At 35.4% G+C, this 11536-nt stretch overlaps 1 protein-coding gene across 1 annotated transcript in view; it reads left to right on the forward strand.

The window, feature by feature from the left end:
- The first annotated feature begins 172 nt into the window (after positions 1 to 172).
- The window catches only part of GLIPR1L2 (GLIPR1 like 2), a 21181-nt gene continuing 9817 nt past the window's right edge, over positions 173 to 11536 (forward strand). The window contains exons 1-3 of the mRNA XM_006728230.2: positions 173 to 529; positions 3185 to 3430; positions 5253 to 5356. Coding sequence (XP_006728293.2) covers positions 299 to 529; positions 3185 to 3430; positions 5253 to 5356 — 581 coding nt within the window. The 5' untranslated portion in view covers positions 173 to 298. The remainder of the gene's footprint in view (positions 530 to 3184; positions 3431 to 5252; positions 5357 to 11536) is intronic.

Genomic DNA, 11536 nt, shown 5'->3' on the forward strand with positions numbered 1-11536 from the left:
CTGGCATTCAGTGTACAGATGGCTCATAAACGATGACACATCATCTGGTGTCAGAAATCAACTCTGGATAATATTTAGCTACCTTAGTTTAGTGAAAAGCCTGTACTCCTTTAAACTCAAGCCTCTCTTCGGTTCGTTCTGCAGATAGCTACAAGGAGCTTCTGGCCCCCACCCCCGGCACTTCCATTCTGCTTCTCCCTCAGCTGCTGAGAAAGCAGGCCCAGCTGGCGGCGTTGCTGCGTAGATTGGTAGAGACGGGCTGGCGCTTGCGCACTGGCCTGTCTGCGGCGGGCCGACCATGGAGGCCCCAAGGCCCTTTGCGCGGGAATGGTGCGCCCAATCACTTCCCCTGACGCGAGGAAGCCTCTTGAAGCTGCGGGTCTGGGAACTCTGGCTACTACTGCTGGATTTCGGTTTGAACGCGGAACTTCCTCACGAAGAGGACGTACACTTTATCAATGAGTACGTGAACGTCCACAATGAGCTCCGGGGCAACGTCCTCCCCCGAGGGTCTAACTTGCGCTTCATGGTGAGGCTCTAAGGCCGTTGCCCAAACCAACAACCTCCTTGTCAGGATGCCACCCCTCGGCCTCAGAAACCCGGGCACTGCTTCACTGAGGGTGAAGGATCGCGGGGAACTGCACTTTTAATTTGGGTTTAAAAATACACTCAAATAAAAAACATGTCACTGTGACATACGGTTATTACCAAGATTTTGCACAGGGGTACTCAACTGAGAGAGTGTCTCAGTCACCTCATCCCAGTCCTGGCCTTGATTTTGCATTCCCTTACAATGTTATTCTTCCTTTTTTCCTCCATTTCCCTCTCCTATTTCTATTTTACATCTCATCAACTGTTCTCTTGCTACTAGTCTTTGTGATTGTCATTTAAAATGGCTGCAAAATTTATTGGATAAATATTCTCTTACCAGGCAATTAGGAGCTTCCAGTTTACATTATTAAATGATACTGCAAGGACTATTTCCATAGACATAAGTCTTTTCTTCCTTCTGGATTAGTTCCTTAGACCAATTTGAGAAATGGGATAAATAAATTAAGGATATGATATTTTTTTTTTAAGGATATGATATTTTTAACTTATATGATATATAGCAATTGCTATTCTAAAGGACTACGCCAAATTAAGCAAACACCAGTAGTGTGTTATAACTTATTTTCACACAGTCATGGGAAGCAATGACTAAATGCTTACAAACTTGGATTTAAGAGTTAGACTTCCTGGATTTAAATCCAGGCTCCACAATTTACTGACTATAAGTAGCTGTAAGTAAACTACTTAACTTGTTTTGTGTTTTAATTACTTCCTTTGTGAAGTAAAAACAATAATAATAATGCATAACTCATGGGATTATTTTGAACATTAAGTGAAATAATGCATAAAAAACAGAATAGGGACTAATACACAATAAGCATGTGATGGGTAAAAATATGCAAAACAAGGCAGTAGAAGGATAGTCCTTGGAGCATTGTTTGCAAATGGAAAGCTATCTAAAAGGCCATTAATAGGGGAATGGTAACAGTTATTCTATAGTATCCATACTATAGAATAATACTGTGTTGACTTTGTAAAACTTCGGTAGATCGAGTTGTGCTAAAATGGAACAATCTAAGTGAAAACTGCCAAGTTGAAGGCCAGTTATATTGTGTTTGGTATGATTACAATAGTACAGAAAAAAATCACCCAATACCTACCTAAAACTTCCCCACTTATATCTATATTTGAATGTGTTTGTATGAATATGTATATAGAGATAGAGAAATGCATACATAAGCAATTTTTTAAACAATTATTACCTTTGGGGAGGAAAGTGGGGGGGATATTCTAAAGGAATATTTATTTTCTATATCTTCTATATTTATGTATAATCTATGAAATTAAGAAAACTCTAAGGAAATCTTAGTATTGGTTTTCAGAAATGTTTATTTTCAGATATATTGTAGCATGTATAAAGCATTTTGATTTTACAACTATTTTGCTGATTTATCTAAGTGTATTGTTTTTGCTCTTGTCCTTAAGTAAGCAGTGAACAAAATGAGTCTCTAAATAATGATAAAATTACACATTTCTGGATCTTTCTAAATAGCTAGCCAGGGAACAGTATCTTGAGATATTTTCTTACATTTCTGAGACTATCCATAAAACTTTACATGTGCCTCTTTTATAATATTCACCAAGTATCACTATGTGTTAAAATTTTATATTTATAAAATATAGAAGACAAAATTTATGCCTGACTTTGTATTTTATTCCCCACATTACAAGAGTTTGCATATACTCAGGATTCAATAAACATTGAATAGATGTTTATTCAGTTAGATGAATATTTTATTTTATTTTATTTTAAAGATTTTATTTATTTATTTGAGAGAGAGAATGAGACAGAGAGAGAGAGCATGAGATGGGGGAGGATCAGAGGGAGAAGCAGACTCCCTGCTGAGCAGGAAGCCAGATGCGGGACTCAATCCCGGGACTCCAGGATCATGACCTGAGCCGAAGGCAGTCGCTTAACCAACTGAGCCACCCAGGCACCCTAGATGAATATTTTAAATTATTGTATTACCATGTTTGAAAGGAATGAGATTAAAAGTATATATTCTGAACAGACTACATGTAAGAGTATTATAACCATTTGCATCATCTAACAATATGATTTTTATTTTATTTTTTATTTATTTATTTTTTAAGATTTTATTTGAGAGAGAGAATGAGAGAGAGAGCACAAGCAGGGAGAGTGACAGGCAGAGGGAGAAGCAGGCTCCGTCTGAGCAGGGAGAGGAGAAGCAGGGAGAGCCCGCTTCTCCCTCTGCCTGCCACACAGGGAGCCCGATATGAGACTTGATCCCAGGATGCTGGGATCACGACCTGAGCTGAAGGCAGATGCTTAACTGACTGAGCCACTCAGGCACCCTAACAATATGATTTTTAAATTACAGTTAAATGGATAGTCCTTTGCCTCAGGAAATAGTTATTTCATTTATGACTAACTCAAAAGCATTTTCTCCCATAGAAATTCCACAAACAAGCCCATAATCACAAAGTTAGAATTGTTTTCCTTAAATAGAATATGAGAACTCAAGGAAAATAATTTAGAGAACAACAACAACAACAAAAAAAACCCTCATTATTATTATTTTGTTTCCTTTGCTTTTTGCATTTTTTTCAGACTTGGGATGTAGCTTTGTCACGGACTGCTAGAGCATGGGGGAAAAAATGTGTGTTTGAACATAATAATCATTTGGAAGAACTAAACATGGCCCATCCTAAATTTAATGGTATTGGTGAAAATATATGGGTCGGACCTGAAAATGAATTCACTGCAAGTATTGCTATCAGAAGTTGGTATGAAGAGAGGAAAAAGTACCATTTTGAAAATGACAGTTGCTCTAGTGACTGTTCTAATTATAAACAGGTATCTAATTTTTATATTAATTCAATAGACTCCTTAATTGCTTTCCTACCAAGTTTTTATTGATTGTGTTTCAATTTTATAAATAACCTCAAATGGTAAAGTTATTACTTCTAATAGAGTCAAAATTCTAATCAGTCCTAGATCTTCAAAATGTCTGTAATTCCATCTATTATGTGAACCATACAGTTAAAACATTCCTTTAAACGTAGTAAATCTCATCTCCATACCCAGAAATGAAAGGTGCTTTTCTAAAAGTAATAGACACACACTGGAAAAGGAAGAAACCAGCAAATAAAAATTATCTTTAAATTTTTGACTATAAACATAAGTAAAAGACTTGATATTTTTTGCACAGATCAGTACACAATCAGTATATTACTGATTGATTAAAGCATTTTAAGAGCAAATTAATAGCCTTATTTTCCTGTCTCCTAACAATCCACCTTTACACTTTATACTCCAAGAATACTGAACCACTTGCTATTTCCTCTACATACACTTACTATTTCACTGTCACATTATTTATAATCATCTCTTTACATATGATACTACACTGAGTACAGAGAGTTATCTTATCCATACATTCTCAACACGACAAGAACATAACATTATCTTGGTCTTCTATAAATATTTGTATCAGTAATCAAAATATTGGTTGAACTTCTAAGCTGATTTAAGAGATGATTATTTTTCAATCAATAGACTATGATGTCATGTTTTATGCAGAACTTAAAATCTTGTAATTTTTTCATGTTGAATTCATGTCTTTAAGTTCCATCAAATGAATCATGTTTCAAAAGACGTTTGATCCATTCTTTCTTCTTCTAGAAAGTTATAGTGGTTCTCCATTGTTTTACTCATATCAAAGCCAGACATCTTAATATGATTTTAATAATCCCAGCAAATTAACCAAGTCTACTCCATGATCTACTCCTGTTATTTTTTACTCTTTAATTCTGGTATCCTAGACATTTTTGTTTCCTGTATTTGACCTGCTTAACTCCATTTCAACTGCTGCAGACATTCTGTTCTCTATTCTTTTAATGTATCACTCTATTTCTTTAAGAATCACATTTTTAAAACCACTAAAGCTTGGGATAAAGAGAAAAGGAGACCAGAAACTGTTTCTCTCTTCCACAGATGTTAACAGACAAGTACTTTTTTGTTATGTGGAAGTATTAGAAATACTAAAGCCATACAGAGAATTTCTGGAATAGCTTCAGTCATTCTCATATTGTCACTCCAATTCAAGACCTGTTTTTCTTTTTATAGAAACCAGCTCTTTTATATATATATTTTTAAATTGCAGGCCCAGACTCTATTTTATTTTATAATGGAATTTGCCCAACAAAAGAAGAGAAATGCTGACCACATTCAATTACTCTCTATTCTTATATTGCTTTTCCTTCCCTTCTGTAATCTTGATGTCATTTTTCTCCTTTCTAGTCACAGCTTCCAGTCTTCTAAAACATCTCCTCTCTTTTCCCTCTTCCTCTCTGTCAATAACCTAGAACTCTCAGATTCAACGGGAGTTTGAAAATTGATTCAGTATGTGTGCCTTTGGCTCTAAAACTCTCTGGATCAGTGTTTCTCAAACTCTTTATCCTAAGGCAAAACCTGCTAAAGGTTTCTCTAAATAGAGTTTGGGAAATGCTTCCCTAAATCTATGACAATTCTCTACCTGCATCCAAATAAAGAATACTTTATATTCCTTAAATTGCTTGGTTAATGGTTCTTTGTGAATTGAATATATTATTGTTTATAACATGACAGAGTAAATGTTTAGAATCAAATTTTGTTTTCTTTGAAAACTTTATTTTAGCTTGTTTGGGACACATCTTACAAAGTTGGTTGTGCTGTTACTTCATGTACAAGAGTTGGACGTATTAAATATGCAGTGATTTTCATATGCAACTATGCACCAGGGTAAGTTATTTTAAATTTTAAAAGGAATATAAAAATAAATTGGGAACTTTTCAAGGTTAAGTTTTCCTACTTTCAAAATATTCTTCTGTCTTTGTGAACTGTAAAAGAATTAAATATAAGATATTGAAGATTTTAAATTGAAATAGTTTAAATTCTATAATGAAAAAAGTCATATTTTGGAGATATTGATTTAACATTCAAATTAGCCAAGTATTACTTCCTAAAAGAATTTTAACTTCAGTATTATTTCACAATATCTAGCCTAATTAGCATAGGATTTAAGTTATTTTCCAAAATAGTTTATTCCCATATTTATAGTAAAAGTCAAAAATAAGGTTAGATGTGTTGAAATGTATGTTGTAAGAATTGTTTCAGGAGTGCCTCAGTTTTGCAACTGAAAGACACTTTTAATTGACCATCCTTCGCAAGTTGCATTATTATTTGAGGCTAGTCTCATATAAAAAATCATAATATCTCAAAGATGCAAGAGTACTTCAAAAGTCTTCTTTTGAAGAAATTTGAATTCTTTCCCCTTACTTACCATGTGATTATTTACCCTACACCTGAATACCTTTCTATGATGGGAAATAACTACCTTCCAAAATAGCCTCCATCCCTGGAGAGTTTTGTTGGAAAGTCTGAAATTCTCTTATAGGTCAAGATGATACTATAAGTAATATTATTAAAATGTCCAACTAAGTGAGAAAATATCCTAATCAATATGTCAAGGAAACAGTAAAACATTGACTACACACTAGGATTAAAAAAGAATTTCTGCCAAATAAAATGCTCTGGGACTAAACCAAAAAGAAAAAACAAACAAACAAAAAACCATCGATTACTTATTACTGATTGTATTCCTCTGGATAGGGAAAATAAGAACTATGATGTAAATCAAATTAAACTGAGAAATCTCCTTCCTGACCCTGTTTTGTGACCCTGAACGCAGTCACGCAAAACACGTCCAGGATGTAGAGTCATTATAAAACTTCTTAGGCTTCCTTTCATTCCTACAGACTGAAAGCATTGGGACAATATCTATTACAGGGAGAAACTTTTGAAAGTTAACTGCTGATTGGTATTGAAAATTCAGAGAACCAGGTACTGAATTAAGGGAGGAAAGAGGTTCCCTCTGGGTCACTAGTCTTCATTTATGCACTCAGCAACTCTGTACAAGGCACTGATCTATCTACCAACAAGACAAAAGAAGGCTGAACCATATTTAATTTGTAGTCTTGGAAGGGAGACAAACAATAAATAAATAAACACATAAATAAATAATATTTAATTAGATAATAAAATATGCCATAAAACATAAAGCAAGATAAGCAGATGGAATATGGAATATAGATAGGGTATTTATAAGAGAAAGTGGCATTTGGTCTGAAGATGACTAAAGAATATTTCAGATAGAAATAAGAGCATAGGGGCGCCTGGGTGGCTCAGTCATTAAGCGTCTGCCTTCCGCTCAGGTCATGATCCCAGGGTTCTGCGATCAAGTCCTGCATCAGGCTCCCTGCTCAGCAGGAAGCCTGCTTCTCCCTCTTCCACTCCCCCTGCTATGTTCCCTCTCTCGCTGTGTCTCTCTCTGTCAAATAAATAAATAAAATCTTTAAAAAAAAAAAAAAGAAAGAAAGAAGAGCATATACAAAACCTTTGAGCTTGGAATGAGTTTAGCATGTTTGAGAAATGAATAATTGGTTAGAGGTAGGAGTTGAGGTAGAAAGTTAGGTGACAGCTATACCAAATAGCATGTTAAGGATTTTGGAATTTATCCTAAGTAATGGCCAAGTCAATGGAAAGTCTTAAGCAAGTGAGTGACATGATTTTATCTATGTTTTGAAAAGAACCTTAAAAAAAAAAGTTATCCTTGCTATTGTATTGAGCATTGAGTATAGGGAAATATGGGTACAAAGAGGAAGTAAGCACAATTAGATTGTGTCTATATTACAGGCTATAGACTATGGTATTCTTTTTTTAAGTAAGCCCTATACCCATTGTGGGGCCTGAAATCATGACCCTGAGATCAAGAGTAGCTTGCTGTACTGAATGAGCCAGCTAGGTGCCCCTAGTCTATTTTGGATTAGGGTTTTAGCATGTGCATTAGTTTTCTATTGTTACATAATAAATTACCACAAATTTAGTGACTTAAAACAGTACCCTTTTATTATCAAAGAGTTCTGTAGGCTGTAAGTTCATGCACAGTTGTGGCTGGATTCTCTGATCAAGGTCTTAAAGGCCAATATCAAGAACTTGACTGAGTTCTTATCTCCAAGGCTCTAGGGAAGAATCTGCTTCCAAGCACATTCCGATTGTTAGCAGAATTCAGTTCAATATGGTTATAGGACTTGGACCACATTTACTTGCTAGCTCTCAGCCAGAGGTTGCTCTCAGCTTCTAGAGCCTACCCACATTCCTTAACACAAAGCTCCCCCCATCTTCAAGTCAGCAAAACCTTCCCATAGTTCAAATCTCTGGCTTCTCTTCTGTGACTAGCCAGAGAAAACTCTCTGCTTTTAGAGTGCCCAAATTATTGAGTCAGGCCCACCTGGATAATTTTCCTATTTCAAGGTCAACTGTACCATATAACATAAATTATTAATAATGGAAGTAAAGTCCTGGGAATTATGCAAGACATGTATACCAGGGGAAGGGATCTTATGGTCCATCTTAGAATTTTGCCTACCATAGAATGGGAATTGAGAGGAAAGGAGTGTTTCTGCATATATAATGAAGTTATCTGGAGCTAATAATACTAGTTGATGGATTTGACTTGAGGGATAAATGGGATACAATAATCCAAGATGATACCTATGTCTTTAGTTTGAACAACTGGGTGAATAATGATGCCATCAACTCAGATAGGGAAAAACAGGAAATGTGTTTTAGATTTGGACATATTACGTGGAAATATAAATGTGGGACATGAAATGAATCGTGAGAAGTAGAAAGTTCTATGAAAGTCTGGGATAGGTTTCTAAGCAGAGGAAACTATTGGTATAAAGGCCCTGAGATAGAAATAAATTACAGTCTTGAATGAGATCACCTTATGTGAGAGTATAGAGCTTAATTTAAGGATAAAGTCCTGGAACACTACGGTATTTCAACTTTAGACAAAGGAGATAAGAGGAAAACCTAAACAGTCCTGGTAAGGGTACTTGGAAGCCAAGTGAAAAACATGAGTCAATATGCCCAAAGTGGTTAACTGTATGAGTTGCCTCTGAAGAAATGAAAAGCACGAGGAAGGAGAGATGACAGTTTGATTTGATAGGATGAAGGTATTTGGTGACCTTAATAACAGTAGTGAATGCAGGAGTACCCCCTAAGTATAGTGATAAGTATGAAGCTACAAGATAGGATTACTCTTCTTTCCACCCACCTGTCCCATAAGCTTCTTTGTCTTGGAATTTCTATCAACCATTTTTCTTTTGATACAAATATTGGCAAGTTTGCCCCGTGAAGGATCTAGGTTAGAACATATATTAGTCAACTCAGTCCAAGTTTTATTTGATATGTACTCAAAGTAGACAGTCATAGCTATCTTTCTTAAGAATAGTTAGTAGAAAAATTAACCCATCACAGTATTATGAAATAGTAAAAATGAATATAAGAGAGACAAATTGAAAATTGGAATGTGTAGGGGCTGATTGGTGCCCCCCCAAAGACATATTCAGGTCCTAATTCATAGAACTGTCAATATTAACTTATATGGCAAGAATGAGTATTGTCTTATATGGCAAAAATGTGATCAAGATAAGGATCTTAAAAGAAGGAGCTTAGCCTAGAATATTTGAGTGGCCCTAAATGCAATCACATATATTCACTTAAGAGAGGGAAAGGGAGATTCAGCACTTAGATACACAGAAGAGGAAGAAGCAAAAGGATCATAGAAGAGGTTGGAATGATATATCCATAAACCAAGGGACTTCTGGAGCCACCAGAAGCTGGAAGAGTCAAGGAAGTCTCCCCATGAGTCTGTGGAGGGAGCACAGTCCTGCCAACACCTCGATTTTGGACTTCAGGTCTCCAGAACTAGGAGAATAAATTTTCATTGTTTTAATCACCCAGTTTATACTAATCTGTTAAAGTAGCCACAGGAAACTAACACAGAATGGAAGAATAAAACAGATTTGCCATAGAGAAAATATAAATCAATGACAACCTTGAAACATTCTCTCAGAACACAAAGATGAAGAATAGAAATCAAAATTTGTATGAAAAAAGAAAGGAAATATATAGGGCAGATAAAATCTATAAATTGGTGCTCCTAAAGAACAGAGAAGAATAAATGGAATGTAAATAATAATAAAAGAAAAGAGAATGTTTCTAATCTATAAAATACTCATATAAAGATTAAGATAGCTCATAAGGATCAGAAAAAATGAACTGAAACATATTTATATATATCAATTCTAGTGATTATTCTTCAGTTTCAAAGATACAACTCATATATTTCTAAACAAAATAAAGTATAATTTTAAAAATATCAGTTAGATTAGTCTTGAACTTAGATATTGGAGTTGGTACAATCAAATATGACCATGAGAAGTTAAGCTTCAGTGATAGGTCATTTTATAAACTAAGCTAGGAAAAGATGTAGTATGGAGGAAAAGGATTTGTTTATTTTTGGACATGTTGTATCTGTAGGTGACTGCAGGACCTTTCATTTAATTAAATATATATTTGTAGTAGGTACACCAAACACCGACTAGGCAAGAGAATTCCATATTTTTTTATATGGTGTCTATCCTGAAAGCGCTTATACTCTGTTGGGAAGGACATATGTAAAAATAAACAAATAAATAAGTAAGTAAATAAATAAAAAGCAACATTAACAAAATACATACATATGTATATTTTAAATAGAAAGGAGTTGTTGTAAAAGCAGGTATGAAATCATAGAAACAATTACCTGAATATAGATTTAAAAGCAGTCAGCTTTGATGCATAGATGATGTGTATTAGAGGGGAAAAAAAGGTCAATAGGTAAGGTAAGAGATCTGGGATTGAGGAAAATGACTTGAATCTAATGCCAAAAGAAGTAAATGATAGTGTCCAAAAGCATTTAGTAAAGAAAATTTTCTTTATTTAATAGTTAAAGAAATAGAGTCTGGCAGGTGGTGCCATTTTCTTTAATTCATAAACAGATAGCTAGAATATATTTTTCCCAGCCTCCCTAGAAATTTGGTGGGGCCCTGTGACAAGCTCTGGCCAATGGAATATAGGCCACTTCAGACCTAGTCTTTAAAAACTTCCCACATGATCCTTCACACTCTTGATCTTCTTTCATCTGCTGGCTGGACACAGAGGATCTGGTAGAAGATTCAGTTGTCCTAGAGGGTGGCACAGCCACAGGATGAAGTAAGTGAGCCATTGTCCCAGAATGACTGCTCAGAGGAAAGTTCTGTTCTACCACTGTTAACACCTATACTTCCATTACCTGAATTCTGCCTGTCGTCACATGGAAATGGTGAAGAAAGGTCAGATCAGGATATAGTTTGAAGATGGAGCTGATAATACCTGCTGATTGGTTTAACTCTAGGGGTGAATAGAATAGAATAATCAAGGATGATATCTATGTCTAACCCGAGCAACTGGGTGAGTGGTGATACCATTAAATCAGATAGGGAAGGCTTGCAAGTGAGTAGACCTTGGGGGAAGATCAAGTGTTCTGTTTCAGACACATTGGGTAGACAGACAAATGTGGGAAATGTAAATGAATCATGAGAAGGGGCTAGTCAGATGAAGGTCTAGGATAGGTTCCTAAGTAGTAAGAACTGCTGGTAAAGATGCTGGGGCAGAAATGAGTTAGTCCTGCATGAGATTACCTTGTGAGAAAGAAAGTATGGAAAATAGAACAGGAGAGACTTAAGGACTAAGCCTTACATCACTACAGTATTTCAACTTCAAGCAAAGAGTTATCAAAAGAGTATAAAGAGAGTCTAGTGAGGTAAGAGAGAAACTAGAAATGTGCTGGCATTTTTTTCATTTTTTTAATTAACATATAATGTATTATTTATTTCAGGGGTACAGGTCTGTGATTCATCAGTCTTACACAATTTACAGCACTCACCATAGCACATACCCTCCCCAATGTCCATCACCCTGCCACCCTATCCCACCTACCCCCCTCCACTCCAGCAACCCTCAGTTTGTTTCCTGAGATTAAGAGTCTCTTAT

Source organism: Leptonychotes weddellii, chromosome 5 (assembly GCF_054177405.1).
Source record: "Leptonychotes weddellii isolate Sample4059 chromosome 5, ASM5417740v2, whole genome shotgun sequence".
NCBI lineage: Eukaryota > Metazoa > Chordata > Mammalia > Carnivora > Phocidae > Leptonychotes > Leptonychotes weddellii.